This window comes from Miniopterus schreibersii, assembly GCF_964146895.1.
Source record: "Miniopterus schreibersii genome assembly, chromosome: 16".
In the NCBI taxonomy this organism is placed as follows: domain Eukaryota; kingdom Metazoa; phylum Chordata; class Mammalia; order Chiroptera; family Miniopteridae; genus Miniopterus; species Miniopterus schreibersii.
In genome coordinates this window covers 13,623,659-13,640,283 of record NC_138116.1, presented here as the reverse complement: position 1 = coordinate 13,640,283, position 16,625 = coordinate 13,623,659, and the positions used below count along the sequence as shown (strand labels likewise).

Here is a 16,625-nt window from a genome sequence, read left to right as displayed (position 1 = left end):
AATAATACATAAATGAGTTCTAGTGACTGGGTAAAAACATAAGTAAACTCAAAAGGTAAATAAAAGAATGAACAGAAGACAACATGAATGGACCTTGAGAGCATTATGCTAAGTAAAATAAGTGAGACAGAAAGAAAAATGCTGTATGACTTCATTTCTATGAGAAATCTTGAAAAAGAGGTCAAAAGGTACAAACTTCTAATAAATTATGGGACTGTATTTTACAGCATGGTGACTATAGTTAATAATAATGTATTGCCTATTTGAAACTTGCTAAAAGAGGACTTAAAAGTTCTCATCACAAGGAAAAAATTTTTCTATGTATGGTAATGGATTTAAACTATAAACTAGACTTACTGTGGTGATCATTTCTCAATATGCAAAATCTTGTATCATTATGTTGTAAACCTGAAACTAATAGGGTATTATGTTGATTATATCTTAAGAAAAGGACTGAACGGACACTCATGAAATAAAACATGATCCACTATTTTTTTCTACAGCATGGAAGATGAAGCTCCAGGAAGAAACCAATTCCTAACTCACTACCATTTTCTCTTCACACTCAAAAATGTCTAACTCCAAAAGAATTTTTTTAAACCAGATTACATGCATAAGCTAAAGTTTGCTACACCACATCATTATATAAATAACACCTTAAAAAATGAAGAAAAACATTTTCTTTTTAAAAACAAGTATATGCATTTGCACATAAACTTAATATGAAAGTGAAATTTAAAAACTGTCATACCTGGTAAAATCTGGTGGAACAGGAGTGGTAACAAAGGATGCCATGGGCTTTCGATGAACTTGCTGAAACATCATGAGGATCTCTGAGCTCTTAGATATTAACTCACTCTTACTACAAGATCGTAACTGTGTGAAGAAAAAAATTACCTGACTAAATAAACAAAATTACTGTTCAGTAGCACCTCAAAATCCCTAATAAAGAAAGAAAATAAAAATTGTTCTGGTTATATACTAAAAAAAAAAGAGATAAAAAAATAGAATGACTCAAAGTGGGTTTGAGAATTAAAAATCTACAAAGAATGTAGGTTTATTTATTTATATTCTAATGGTAAAGTCACTACGTGTATTTGATTTTTATTTTTTTTTAGAATTGGGTGCTTTTATTTTATTAAATATATCTTTATTAATTTCAGAGAGAGGAAGGAAGAGGGGGAGAGAGAGAGAAACATCAATGATGAGAGAGTCATTGATCGGCTGCCCCCTGCAGGCCCCTGTCTAGGGATCAAGCCCGCAACCCGGGCATGTGCCCTGACCGGGAATCGAACCGAGATCTCCTGGATCCTAGGTCGATGCTCAACCGCTGAGCCACACCCGGCCGGGCAGTGTATTTGATTTTAAAGCATTTTTCTCTCCTCATATAGTACAGTAAATCCAACTTTAAAAACTACAAATACACTTTACATTGCTACAGTGAAGCCATTATGTATATTAATGAACAAACCCCTACAGGTTTATAGTCTTCAAACAAGGATTTCTCAAAATGCATTCTACAGACCAGAGAAACCTTAAGATGTAATACATACACAAAAGTGTTAACCTATACTGATCTGGGAAAAAGCCAAAGGTAAAATGTCAGAAATCCAACTTGAGTAAAATAAGCATGGTAGTTAAAAGACTACTAATTTTGTATTTAAGACAACCAGTTTGATGTCCTAGTTCTGCTACACACTAATTATATGACTCTGAGAGTCTGTTTATGTGTAAAATTGGAATAATATCTATGCTTGATTTGCTGGGTTTAACAATCACGAAGCTGCATATGAAACAGCACGTAAACTATTAAGGGCTGAGTTGCGTCTCCCCAAAACTCGTACGCTGAAGTCCCAACCCTCAATACCTCAGAATGTAACTATATTTGGAGATATGGTCTTTAGAAAACACAGAGAAAAGGCAGCCATTTACAAGCCAAACTGAGGGAACCTCAGGGGAAACCAGGCCTGCCAATACCTTGATCTTGGACTTCGAGACTCCAGAAAAATAAGACAATTTTTTACTGTTTAGGCCTCCCCCGAGGATATGTTTTTATTGATTTTAGAAAGGGGGGAGAGAGAAAAATCGATGTTGAGAAACATCGATTGTTTGCCTTCTGTATGTGCCCAACCAGGGGCCCAACCTGCAACTCAGGTATGTGCCTTGACTGGGAATTGAACCAGGCAACCTTTCAGTGCACAGGACAATGGTCAACCAACTGAGCCACTCAACCGGGCATAAATATTTAAATGTTCTTGCTTTTCCCTTCAACACTCCCACTCATAATTGTACACGTTGTTTCTCTGGCCCAGAGACTTTATTTTATCCCCTCCAGAGAATAAACCAGGAACCTTCAACTAGAGTGACATGACAAATTCAAATCAGCTATGGTGAAGGGCAGGCATCTGGGGATCGGTGTGTTTTTTTTTGAAAAAAAAAAAAAAAATAATCACAGGTTTTTTGAGGAATAATTGATGTAAAATAAATTGCATGCATTTAAAGTGTATAATTTGATAAGTTCTGACAAATGTATACACCTGTGAAGCCATCACCATAGTCAAGATAATGAACATAACCATTATCTCCCAAAATTTCTTTGTGCCTGTTTGTAAGCTCTCCTGCTTCTACCTATGCTTCCTCCTCTAGACAATCTATCTGCTTTCTTTCATTAGAGATAAGTCTGCATTTTTTAGAGTTCTATGTAATTGGAATCATACACATTATGTACTCATTTTATGTCTGACTTCTTTCACTGAGCAAAATTATTTTGCGATTTGTTCACATATGAACTGTAGCTTTATTTGTAAAAGCCAAAAACAAAAAAGCAACCCAAATGACCATAAACAGTTGAATGGAAAAACAAATCATGGTATGTAACATACAATGGAGTTCTATCAGCAATTAAAAAGGAAAGACAGATGAATACAGTGCTCACTTCAGCACACACATTACTATCTGAACCATACAGATAAGATTAGCATAGCCCCTGCACAAGAACGACACATTAAAACAGAAAGCTAGTGAATATCTCAAAGTTACATAACACTACACATTTATTCATTCATTCACTATATACTTAACACCCACCAATATAAACTCTATGAGGATAGATTTTTCCCCCCATTTTGTCCACTGCTGTGTTCCAAACACTTAGAATAATGCCTGCTGTTTGATACTTAATTAAAATTCCCTTAATAAAATGCTTTTAGACTAAGAATCACTATATGGCCCTGGCCAGTGTGCTCAGTGGTTAGAGTGTCAGTCTGTGAACCAAAGGATCTCAGGTACATTCCTGGTCAAGTGCATGTACCTGGGTTGCAGGTCTGTTCCTGGCCCCAGTCGGGGCACGTGCAGGAGGTGGCCATTCGATGTCTCTCTCTCTCATGGATGTTTCTCTCTCTTTTTCTTCTTTCTTCCTCTCTCTCTATCTCTCTCCCTCCCTCCCAGACCACTCTCTTTAAAAAAAAATCAATGGGAAAAATATCCTTGGTTAAGAATTAACAACAACAAAATGAATTCCTATATGTAGGTAAATGGCAATAACATTCTCTCTCAAAGGCACCACTTAAGTCACAGTGTCAGAGATTTTAATCTTTTATAGATTTAGATGTTATGCACCATTCTTAAAAAGCAGAATAAATCTTAATTTTATCTAGTTCCCAAACATGATGGAGAAACCTTGAGAAGAATCAGCTAAACTCTATTTCATAAAAATCCCCAGTATAGCACATAGATCGCAAGATGTTTTGATCTTATATAAACTCTATTAAAAAAGAATTTTAAAGCATATGAACAAAAAAGGATAAAGACTTCATTACATTTAATATTTCATTACCTGGTGCTCTACCTCCTGAAGTAAGGATTCCAAAAGCTCTGTTTCTTGTGTTAGAGAAGTCTTCTGACCTGATTGGAAATAGCAAAACATCAATACTCATGTTCATTATTGGTTTAATAATAGAATTAACTTTCACTAAATACATTCAATAACAAGAAATCAATTTTAGGTAACCTAACTTTTTCATTACAGCTACCCTAAAAAGTTTTCCCAGACCTTTAAGAGGTTGATTCTAATATTCTAATAGCTTTGACAAGAGGATTTCAGAACCAAGCCCTAATTAGTTTTAAACAAAATACAATTTAGATCTATTAAATTCACCTAAGAAATATACAATGACATACTTTGTAAAGAAATCAATGTTACTGCTTCTTCCAAAAGGGCTATAGTGATCTAAAACAGTAAATTTTACTCAGTCAACTATTCTGAAATAATTCCTCCCCAAAACTTAACTGTAGCTTAAAATGAATATAGTAACGTGGGCTAAAATGAATGTAGTAAGTGGGTCATATATTTATGTTTACTGTCAGCAAAAGATATGTTCTTAGAACATAAGCACCTGTGAAAAATGAAGGCTCCAAAAGTTCTCAAGAAACTGGAAACACGCAGTAATAAAGAAATCATTATTACAGAAATTATCAAAAAGGAAGAAACTGCTTCACATGTTAAAAAAAGAATGCCAAGATAGACATACTTGCCTAATCAGACCACTTCCTTTTTAAATCACAAAGTCTGAAGAGCTAGAAGCATATCCCATGAGGCTAACAAAAGTTATATTAACTTGGAGTAATGTTTTTGATAAGGGGAACACTTATTAGTAGGAACTTGTATTTTTTAAACCAATCTTTTCCTAGCCTAAACAACTCACCAAACTTTTCTCTTCAAAGACTGAACCTCAAGAAGACTCAAAGTACCAGGTATCCCAGCCGCATAGAAAAACACTCACCCATCAGTGTGATAAGCTTATTTTTCAGCTGTGTGTCTAGCCGTGCAATCATCATCTCCACTGCATTCCTAATTTCCCGAACACGCTCATCTTTTGCATTTCTTACAGCTTCTACATTTCTTTCCTAGGAAATAAACAGGTTGCGGGTTTGATTCCCAGTCAGACAACACACCTAGGTTGTGGGTTCAGTCCCCTGCTGGGGCACATACAAGAGGCAACCAATTGATGTTTCTCTCTCTCTTTCATTCTGCAGAGTTCTAATTCAGGACATCAGAAATAATTCACTCCTCGGTAGCAGAAACTCCCAAAAGCTGAGGGTCCAAAGAATGAACAACTTAATGACTTTCTAAAAGTCAACATTGATTTTATAAAAAAACAGGCTTATTTAACTCATTAACTGATTCTCTATTTCTGTGTAAGAGGCAATTCTCTGGCTCCAACTGTAGAACGGGCCAGGGGATTGGATCCAAATTCCTCGGCTAGTTTGAAGTTGGTGAGATTTGACTATAAATATATCCTACCAAATTTTCAAGTCTTGATTTTAACATCTGATTGATTTATATTATAAAAATATACATTACAGCCTGGTCGGGCGTGGCTCAGCGGTTGAGCGTCGACCTAGGATCCAGGAGATCGGGGTTCGATTCTCGGTCAGGGCACATGCCGGGGTTGCGGGCTCATTCCCCAGTCGGGGGTGTGCAGGAGGCAGCCGATCAATGACTCTCTCATCATTGATATTTCTCTCTCTCTCTCCCCTTTCCTCTCTCTGAAATCAATAAAGATATATTAAATATATATATACACATTACATAGTATAGAGTATGAAAAGGATAATGATCTTTTAGTAGTAGTCTTACCACTTCTTGAACTAAGCTGATTAGTTCCATGAGACGCCGACGAAGTTTGGCTACCTCTTCATTCACTTTAGTAACATGCTGTTCATAAATTTCCGCCAAAGGTTTAAAGGTATGTCCACCGTGCTATTTAAATTAATAAAGTAGTTTTAAGACATTTTCATATATCTCACCTGCATTTACATTCCTTTATTAACACTCTATGAACACTAGTATACTGGTAAATATTTCCAAAAGAATTTTATCTTTTTGGCTGCCTTTACTTTGTTAAAACAAGTCAGAGCTTGCTTAAAATCACTTGGCCCATGTAAGAAATCCTTCAATTTTAGATAAAGATCTTAAGCAAAATGTTAACATTTATCTAGAAATCTTCACTCATTAGAAAGAACCAAAACCCTTAATCATGGCCAACCTCATTTGCCATTCTTTTGGTCAGCACTTGCCTTCTTCGATGTCCTCAAACTTCTTCCCACCAGGCCTTTGCAAAAGTAACTCCAACTTATTAAAAAATAATTCTCCTTGATGACCTTCCCTTCCAAACTCTACACCTCTTAACTCCTACTCATCCTTTGGAGCTTAGCTCAGGATTAGAGGGACAAGTCCCACAGTTATCCACTCTTATCAGCAATGTATATTTATTCCTAATATCTATCACAACAATTAAATAACTAGTTGTTTGATATCTGTCTTGTTAATCACTGAATACCCAGTCTCTAGCACAACTGAATAAATTAGAAAGACATTTGAAGAAAAGACCCACGGTACACTATTAGCAAAAGCAATGAACCCATTCCTCATGCCACAAAGTTACCGCAGAGACAGAACACCCATACAAATTAGCCTTACAAATCCAGTCGTATTCAAAAAACAATTTTTTAAAGCTAAAAGCCTAAAATCAATTTCCTATCCAATTTTAGTACAGTAATTTATAACTCTCTGGATTGGTAAATAGAACTTAAATTTCTATTACAAAGAATTTCCTATAATAGGTAAGTTCTTATTAGAATTGTCTTGTTTGCCCGGCCAGTGTAGCTCAGTTGGTTGAGCGTCACCCATTGCACCAATACATCACTGATTCAATTCCCAGTCAGTCATATGCCCAGGGTGATGGCTCGATCCCCAGTAGGGGGCATGCCAGAGGTAGCCAATATGTTTCTCTCTCATTGATATTTCTGTCTCTCTCTCCTTCTCCCTTCCTCTCTCTTTAAAAATCAATAAAAACATATTTTAAAAAAGAAAAAAAAAATTGTCTTATTCAATTAAAACATCCAACTGTGGTCTCTAAGAAAAAAAAGATGCAAATTTTTGCATGTCCACTTAAAATATGGAAAAGAATGTTTCCATTGCTTCTTACAAAAACCACTTAAAGTACTAAATTGTGGGAAATGAATTTTTTCTAGGTAGCACAGTACTCTTCAGATTAATAGAAAGCTCTCTGAATTGAGCTCTACTCAACCAATTTGCCTGCCATTCTTTCTCCAAAATATGCTAACTGATGACCAAAGAATGATTAATTCTCATTGCTAACAGGCACCTCTAGATGTCTAATCACTTCTGCTCCCACTAGGAATAACTTTCCCCACCAAGAATCTACTGTTTATTCTCAAACCTATTTATGCTTATTGTACTTATTATTGTAAGTATATAATTTAATATTAATTAAACAATAGGACACAAATATAAAATAAAAAGCTATTTCTAGGAAAACTAACTTGAATGTTTTAGACTTGATAGGTAGGTAACCTTAAAAAACTACTTTTGAATTAGATGGGGGGAAAAATTTAAAAACAAATCATAAGATCTAGATGTTTGCATTCATATTTTTCACAAAGCTGTTGTTCTACTTTAAATAAACCAAAATTGGAAATTGTGGCCAAGATACGAGATCAACTGAACTTTAAAAAAAAAAAATCTTGATTGTACAAAAGATTTGCAGATGAATATACATTTTATAGGTTTATAATTAAAAGAAAATATTTATGTACAGGGTACATATCCCACATCAGAATCTCCCACAAAAGTTGTTTTTCTGGAATAACAGAAGAAATTATACCATCTGCTACAAAGCAGAATCATTTAATTTTCATTCTACAGACAAAGTAAAATATTATTTTCTACCTAAATCAAACAAGTACTTCAGTGCTTTCTAGTCTCTAACTAAAAATAATATGCTGAATTTGTTCTGCTCACCATTCCTCCCCAAAGTGCACACTGATGGCAGATACACTTCTTACAAGTCCAGCAAAATACACTAAGTTTTTCATGGTGATTTTCACATCTATATATCATGAAAAGAAAATACAGTTATAAATTAAATAAACTAGAATTGGAACATAATTACCTCAACAAATTCCTAAGTTTGGGCAAACAGGTTGGTCAATTTTAAGCAATTATATCTCAGGAAACAATATAAAACGTGTTCCATAGCTTCTTCTGTAAATTAAGCTAAAGAACTACATTGGAACACAATTTTCTTAAAGTAGTCTTCATTAATCTATAGAAACTTAGAATCACATGAAAAATGCAGACTAGTTTCTGAATAAAGTACAAATATAAACATCATTTCCTAGTATCACTATAGATCAGCCATTTTCAACCTTTTTCATCTCATGGCACATACATAAACTTATTACTAAAATTCTGCAGCACACCAAAAAATTTATTTTTTGCTGATTTGACCAAAAAAAAAAAAAAAAAAAGGTATACTTTTGATTCATTCACACCCAATGGCTATTGTTGTGTTGGCTGTTGTCATTTTTTTACTTGTCAATCTAAGGGAAAAGAGGTGAGTGTCCCTGACTGAAATAGTCAAGTACTGCATGTTTTAAAAATTCTTGCGGTGCACTGGCTGAAAACTGCTACTACAGATGATAAATTCTAGCCTACTACTACATTTTTGGGCAAATCAGATTATGTGTTTATATCTACATGAGCATGTATGCATGCACAAATACTTTTCCTACATGTGCCCAATGCTAACAATAGGATGAAAACTGAATTCAATTTTAAAGTTTTCCCATGCGCGCTTTGGCAGTTCGTATACCAAAATTGGAACAATACACAGATTAGCATGGATCTTGTGCAAGGATGACACGCAAATTCATGAAGCATTCCATATTAAAAAAAATAAAATAAAATGTTTTCCCTTAAATTGGATGTCTACGTGCAAAAGAACGAAGATGAACCTGATTATGAACTGCATTCACCTCCACCAAATTCCTATGTTGAAAGACCTAATATAACCGTACTTGGAAACCAGGCCTTTAAGGATGTTAAATAAGGTCATAAACACGGAGGCCTAACTCAACAGGACTGACGTCCTGACAAGAAAAAGATGCCAGAAGAATATAGGAGCAGAGAAAAGGGCCATGTAAGGATACAGAGAGAAAAAGCCAAGTCAAGGAGAGGTCTCATCAGAAACCAAATATGACAATACCTCAACCCCGAACTTCTTTCCAGCCTCCAAAATTATGAGAAAGTAAAATTCTATTGTTTAAGCAACCCAGACTGTGCTATTCTAGTATGGCAGCCCTAGTGGAGATTAATTGCGGACAATGTGAACATCCTTAACACTGCTGAACTGTACACTTAAAAATGGTTAAGGTAGTCAACTTTGTTATGGGTATTTTACCACAATAAAATTTTTTTAGTTTTCTCTTGCCTTTAAAAGAGACTGTTGCACTTGTTTTGTTCATCACTGAGCTTAAGAGAAAATATCTAAATAGATCTACATTTTATACTCTCATTTATAAGTAATATGAATATCAAATAGAAAATTAATAAATGAAGAAACAGCATCCTACTGTCTGGACACTCATTTAGAATGATTTCCACACCACCAAATTTAGGATGTATCTTTTAAAATACAGGAAATTTATCAGAACAATTCTTACTCAATGACCTATAGGCACCTTCAGCAAACCCAAAGGGAGCCAGTAGGCATCAAGAGGCAAAGAAGAGAGATTAGCACATTAGCAACTGTGGTAGTTCCACTCCTTTTATCAAAAGCTCTGATAAAAGAAGCCAATCAAGAGTTAGAAGGATCTTTCCATATAGTAATACCCACACCGCATCAGAAGAAAAATACCTGTGTTCACCTACAAAACTAAAAAACAAAACAAAACAACTTTCAATAGTTTCATTAAAATAACATATAACAAAATCTATGAAATACTTAAAGAAATTGAGGACATACTTGTCCTTTTCGTTTTCTTCATGTTTGGTGAGACTACAGAGCTGAAGAGTATCAAGCTGCTGTGTTACTTCTTCTGCCCAACGACAGTTTACTAGTTCTCGTAGCTGGAGTGGTGCACTGGAGAGAAGATAGATACATATATTCTAATTAAGGAATCTGAGATCATTTTCTAAAATAAATACATTCCAAAGGTAAATATGTGAGGTGATGGATATGTTAACTAACTCATGGAGGGGAATCCTTTCACAATGTATACATGTATCAAATCACCAATTAAGTATCTTACAATTTTTTCAGTTATATCTTAATAAAGCTAGGAAAAAAGAAATTATCAATTAAGAAAAAAATACACTGGCTATAAAATGCAATTAATCAATTTTGGTGAACATAAAAAAAAAAAACACAAAAGAAAAAAGCCCACCACATTTCTCAAAATAGAGCTCACAATCACATTCATACCAAATTACTATTAAGATAACGATGCAATGAAAGTATGTTTTGCAACTTAATTTTATGTATTTATTTTTTAACTATCTTTACTGATTTCAGAGAGAGGAAAGGAGAGGGGGAGAGAGAGAAACATCAATAATGAGAAAGTCATTGATCGGCTACCTCCTGCACGCCCCCGACTGGGGACTGAGCCCACAACCCAGGCATGTGCCCTGACTGGGAATCAAACCTCGATCTCCTGAATCCTAGGTTGATGCTCAACCGCTGAACCACACCCAGCTGGGCTGCAACTTAATTTTATGTTAACATATCATTTAAAAAAATAACTAAACAAAAAACACTGACAATTCAGATTACAGATTGAATTCTTAATTCCTTAGTCTAAAGCAATATTGTCAAAAATGATAGCTACTAGCCACATTATTTAAAATAAAATAAAATTTCATTACAGTCACACCAGACATTTCAAGTGCTACATGTAGCCAACAAAATGGACAGCACAGCTATAGAACATTTGCATTATTACAGAAAGTTCCATTTGATAGTGCAGGTATTCTTAAAAGTTAATATGGCCCTAGCCCATCTGGCTCAGTGGTTGACTGTTGATCTATGAACCAGGAGGTCACGGTTCAATTTCTGGTCAGGGCACATGCCTGGGTTTTGGGCTCAATCCCCAGTAGCGGCGTGCAGGAGGCAGCCGATCAATGACTCTCTCTCATCACTGATGTTTCTATCTTTCTCTCCCTCTCCCTTCCTCTCTCTGAAATCAATAAAAACTATCCTTCAGTGCAATCTGGTATCATTATTTGAAATAATGAAAACTGGAAACGATCTAAGTGTCTCTCAATATAAGCATAAATAAATCAATGTATGGTCACATAATAGGTAAATCAAACATTTCCTTAAATGACATTGTGTACATCAAGAAAGGTACCACCATATTTTATATTTAAAAAGCAAAATAGTATTATATCATTTCTGTGTTGTAAGAAAACAATTACATGTATACATATCAGTATATACATAGAAAAATGTTTAGAGGAATAGATAACAACCCAACAACTTCACCTGAAAGGGCTATTTCATTAAAAGACTAGGTGGAGAATAACAGAATTAGAAGACTTTTTATTTTATATTTATCTATACTATCAAGATTTTTAAAACCAGAAACCTTTTTATTTTTTAAGTTACACGTTTTCTAAAGGAAGATAAGCAACGTAATGCATTCTACATAATTCTAAGTCAGATAAAGTAGTTTGCATTGCTATCTCTAGACAGATTACTTGTTTTCTTTTCAGCTGTATTCACAAGAGAGGAAATGTAGCAGATTGCAGAAAGAATTTTATGATTAGAGCACACTTGGACTCCATCACATTATTTTCCAAATTCACAAATGATCACAGCAAAACACTTACCGGCAATGAGGACATTGAGCTCTCTGCTCTGTCAGCCAGCGCTAAGGACGCCAAGAAAAAAAAAAAAATTGATTGTAGAAACACCATTACTTTAGTTTGTATATACTGAATACTTATATACCAGATTTAATAAGTTTAACTCTCTAGTGCCTGCATTAATTATAGAGATACTTATAGAAATCATAGATGACCTACTGTCTTCCTCTCATTATCATCGTGACCAGGACAAACTTTCAAAGGGACAGAACTCATCCCAAAACAGTTAAGAAGCTATTCTCTCATAGGAAAGAAAGTGACCCTAGAACTATCTGGATCTCACAGGGAAGATGTGAATAATCTTCACAAAAATAATGATATTGTCACGACCACCTCCAAACATAAACCACAGGGTTTTACTTCTACCTAACCTACCCTAGAATCCGTGAGGAAGTTTAAGGAACTACTAAATTCCTTTTTAGAAAAGCAAACTAGTCTTGAAGCACATACATTATATATATATATTAGACCTAAAATACGAATAAGCAATATAGCAAAACTTTGTCTTGAGTTCCACAGTTCAATAACAAACATCTACATAACTTTGTTTCCTCAAAATTATAAAAATGCTTTACAAAACCTTTTAATTATAAAATGTCTCTACTAAACCTAAATTACATGAATCTAATCGTTTTAATTATTACTGGATAGGGAGCAGTATCACACCATACACAAACGAGATGCTAATATTTTCAGAATGCCCTTCCAAAAACCATATTTATGGTTAAATATTTTTTGTTTTAATAGTCTGGTAAATAGGTTCAGAGGTAAATGAGTAACTATATAATCCTATACCTATGTATTGCCAGTATCTGATATTTCTGTTTATCCCTATGTACTTCTATAAAAGAACATAAGCTTTTACCTAAAGTCAACTAATTAGTTCAGAAATAAAATTCCCAAGGAAACCTTAGAGGAAAATAAAAATTAAAGGCAAGAGGGAAAAGGTACTTCACAGCAAAATAAATATATAAAGCTAGAAGAAGAAAATAGATGGAAGAGGACTCCTCCATTCTTTATAACCTTGAAAGTTATTTCTTTGGTCCCTTGGCAAAAACAAGATTTGGGTCAAGTTTCTTCCTCTGAAACAATGCTCCGCTAAAGTCATAGCACCCCCCCAGGGTTGCTCTCAGCCCACACCTCCCTAGCCTCATCGTCTACTTTATCCTAGGGGACCCAGCAAAGTTAAGCCTGTAAATGTATTTGGTATCTCACTGCCCAGGATATTGTCACTACCTCTCTTCAAATGGTTTATTCCTACTCATCCTTTAGATTTCAGTTTATATACCACTTCCTTCAGAAAGCTTCCCCTGGCTCTATAGAGACTATTTTAAATACCACTGCCATGCTCTACCACAGCAACCTGTACTTCTCCCTTCATTGTGCTTATGGTCTCCCTTCCCCTGCTTCACTGTAAGCTCTACAAAGGTTGGGGCCAATTTATTTTTTTAATATAGTCCTCCCATCCAAACAGGCTTACTGTTGCAATATATACCACTCTTGACATCAGGTCTGTGTATTTGCTTGTACAGTCCCTCTCTCCATGTGCTCTCACATGGCAATGTCCATTGATTATAACTATAAAACTTTCCTGCCTATCCCAAGCTAGTGACCTTTCCCTTCTCTGTATATAAGTATGTGGCATTTTTACCTTGTATTCCACAATCTAACTTAATCACAAAATAAATACAGCAATTTTAATACTTTGGGGAAAACAACTGTTTCTTCCAAACCAAAACCAAAGGTAAGAACCAATGAACAATATTAATGCATAATATTAAAGAAACACCTTTATAGTAATTCCTCCACATTCAACTGAAGAACTAATCTCTCTCTCTCATTAACTGGAAGAATCACAAGCTTTAGACATCTCCACAGTACTAAGCGATATACATTGATGGTCTCCCTATTAAGGAACATTCATTTAAGATATTTTTTAAAAGGGCACAAAAATGTAAAGTAAGAAAAAGATAAAGAAAATAGTTAATTTCCACAATATATCCTAAATACATGGGGGGAAAAAATACGACTTACCCTGATACAGCTGAAACAACAAAGCTTGGAGCAATGAGGACATAGGCGTGCATCCCGCAATTTCTCCATACAGATGAAACAACGGAAAACCTCAGCAATGCTCTGAAAATAATAAAAGATGCAAGGCCCACCAGATTAGGCTACTGAATCAAGAGTAAAAAAGCATGATTAAAATAATTCACGTGACATTTACATTTATTTTGGGCTGATAACATTTGTTTTAACTTTATTCCATATCAAGACTTGGTTAGCCAAGGTCCAGAGTACCTCAAAACATCTAAGATTCACAATGGCTCTATTCTAAGGAAAGAATATGAAATGCAAATAGAGACTTATGCACAAATATTTTCACTGAAGCATTAATTATAATAGTAGAATCTGGCTGGCTCAAATAGTAATTAAATTATCAGTTAACATAGATTATGATACAATCAATACAAATATTTCAATTATTTAATGATACAGAGAAAAAAAAAGCAAACTATATAATTAAAGGAACAATATGGACTTTTTTCTTTTTGTGCAATTTCCCCAAGGGGGATGAATTGCTTTTATAATTTTTTAAAAAGTTTTAAAAAGGTACATATCCTAATAGTAGTGTACTTTTGATCAATGCCTTGGCTGGGTAGCTCAGTTGGTTAGAGTGTCATCCTTATTGGCCAAGATTTCGGGTTCAGTCTGGTCAGGGCGCTTATAGGAAACAAGCAATAATGCATGAGTAGATGGAACAACAAGTCGATGTTTCTCTCTAAAAATTCAATAAAGCCCTGGCCCATGTGGCTCAGTTGGTTGAGCGTTGTCCCATGCAACAAAGGGTCTCCGGCTGGATTCCAGGTCAGGGAACAAGCCTGAGGTTTCAGGCTAGATTCCCAGTAGGGGGCAAGAAGGAGGAAGTTGACGGATGTTTCTCTCTCTCTCCCCTTTTCCCTTCCTCTCTCTCTAAAATCAGTAAAAACATATTTTAAAAAACTAAAATTAAAAGAAGTAAAAACATCCTCAGGAAGGATTAAAAAAATTTTTTTTTAATTTAAAGAAACTAATTCAGAACCCAGAAATCTGAATTTCTGCCCTGATGCTGCAACCAAGTATCTACTTATTTCAGACTGAGATTCTGCCTTTATTGAAAATTTTGGTGGCAGTTCTACCAATGCTTTGGGAAGAAAAAAAAGATCATGTAAATAGAAGAAACAGTATTATCTTTGCAACAAGCCTCATATGAATCAATTTAGGAAGTAACTGAAAAGAAAAACATAATTAAATGTAGGTTATATATTTTAAGTTTATTTTTACAGTAATCACATTTATTTTTAATCCATTCCAGGAGAATTAAACTCTCCTAAAACCAAGGTCAAATTACCAAACCTTTATAATACTTTCACATGAGGAATTAATAAGAAAATTACTCGAGCCTAATTATGACTCTGCAGGCCAGAAGAACCTGTGAGGTGCAGATACTGGGGGCGGGGAGGGAAGACCACTGCGTGAACTAGTTTCAAATACAGTGCCCAGTAACATCGCTGCCCTTACTAAGAAGCAAGGATTTAGTAAGTACCTTAGTATTTAAAAGGTTCAAGATTTGACAATTATTATACATTTATGTCCAAAAACCAAATTTTTTTTTTTTTTAATCTTCCTAGCCTTTACGTAAATATCCCAACCATTTAAAATCATAGCTTACGAGTGTCGGATATAATAGGTTGTTCTGGCAAACTACAGCCAAATAGGATAGTGAGAGTGTATGTTCATTCAATCTAGGAAGGGCAGAAGTCTACCAAATGTACCGCTAGGAGGAATGATTATCCATTTGGAGGGCGATCTGGATCCGCGCAGAACTCGCAAGAACTGGTTGCGAGTGGCAGGCACGTCCACGTAATGAATTTGCAGTTTTGCTCTGCACAGGCTGTAGTTTGCAAAAAACCCTGTGGGGATGAGGACCGGTGCCAGGACAACCTGAAAACGCCAAGATACGCACCACCTGACTGCGGGAGCGGTCAGAGCACAGGCACCTGAGGGCTGCAGAAGCACGGCGTCCTCCGCACCTGGCCAGCCCTCTCCTCGGCGGCAGCGGGGCAGTCCCTACCGGAGGGACTGGGGCAAGGCGACCCGATTAAAGAACACTCAGCGGGTGGCGGCGGAAGACTAACCACCAACCTCCTCAAACCTCCTCACCTCCACGCTCTGTTCATCCATCGCCTCCGTCTCTCGGCGGGGCCTTCGGCGACCCGCGGAGTCCGTGGTCTGACCTTTTAGGCGCCGGCCCGAGGTCGCCAGTTCAAATTGCCGCGGAGAACCACCTGGCGCCCACGTCAGGAGGCTCCAACGACCGCCCCACTTGCGCGCCCCATCGCTTCAGGTTCCGCGCCAGCTACCCCCACTTCGCCATTTTTATCCGCGTGCCCGCCCCAGGGAGTAGTGGGAGGGCTAGAGGTGGCAGCAGATCTTTCCTCCCGGCTCAGCCGCCCGCCGGGGACCGCGAGGCAGCCTCTGCCCACGTGACGCGGGGCGGGCGCGCGCGTACGAACCGCGGCTGAAGCGGCGCCTCAGGTCTCCAGCGAAGGCGCTGCAGGGAATTCACAAACACCTACGGTAACCAGGGCAGCTGGAGGCGCGGCGGCGCGGGGCGCGCATGCGCACAGGACGCAGCGTTAGGGGAGCGGAGCGGAGAGGCGGGTACCTAGTTCCCGCGGTGCCGAGGCGCACACGAGATTTGGCGGTTCAAAGCTGCAGGAATGCGAGCCTCCGACCCCTGGATAACGCCGGCCCTGGCAGGGCCCCGCCCTTCGGGGGTGTGGCCTCGCCCCGCCCATCTCAAAGTTGCGCGCGCCAGAGCGGAGCCACGGGGAGCGCCTGTGAAAAACGT

The 16,625-nt window shown here is 36.8% G+C and overlaps 1 protein-coding gene across 5 annotated transcripts in view; it reads right to left on the bottom strand.

Annotated features, from left to right (window-relative positions):
• Positions 1–16,378, bottom strand: part of TRIM37 (tripartite motif containing 37) — a 120,248-nt gene extending 103,870 nt beyond the window's left edge. For all 5 annotated transcript variants that reach the window (XR_013997372.1, XM_081115921.1, XM_081115922.1 and 2 more), the window contains exons 1-9: positions 15,935–16,378; positions 13,766–13,867; positions 11,696–11,736; positions 9,831–9,947; positions 7,826–7,913; positions 5,639–5,761; positions 4,782–4,905; positions 3,836–3,903; positions 752–876 (exon numbers count right to left, since the gene is read on the bottom strand). Coding sequence is in view for 4 of the 5 variants with exons in the window: in XM_081115921.1 (XP_080972047.1) it covers positions 752–876; positions 3,836–3,903; positions 4,782–4,905; positions 5,639–5,761; positions 7,826–7,913; positions 9,831–9,947; positions 11,696–11,736; positions 13,766–13,867; positions 15,935–15,955 (809 nt within the window). In the remaining variant the exon portion in view is untranslated. The remainder of the gene's footprint in view (positions 1–751; positions 877–3,835; positions 3,904–4,781; positions 4,906–5,638; positions 5,762–7,825; positions 7,914–9,830; positions 9,948–11,695; positions 11,737–13,765; positions 13,868–15,934) is intronic.
• Positions 16,379–16,625: the final 247 nt, after the last annotated feature.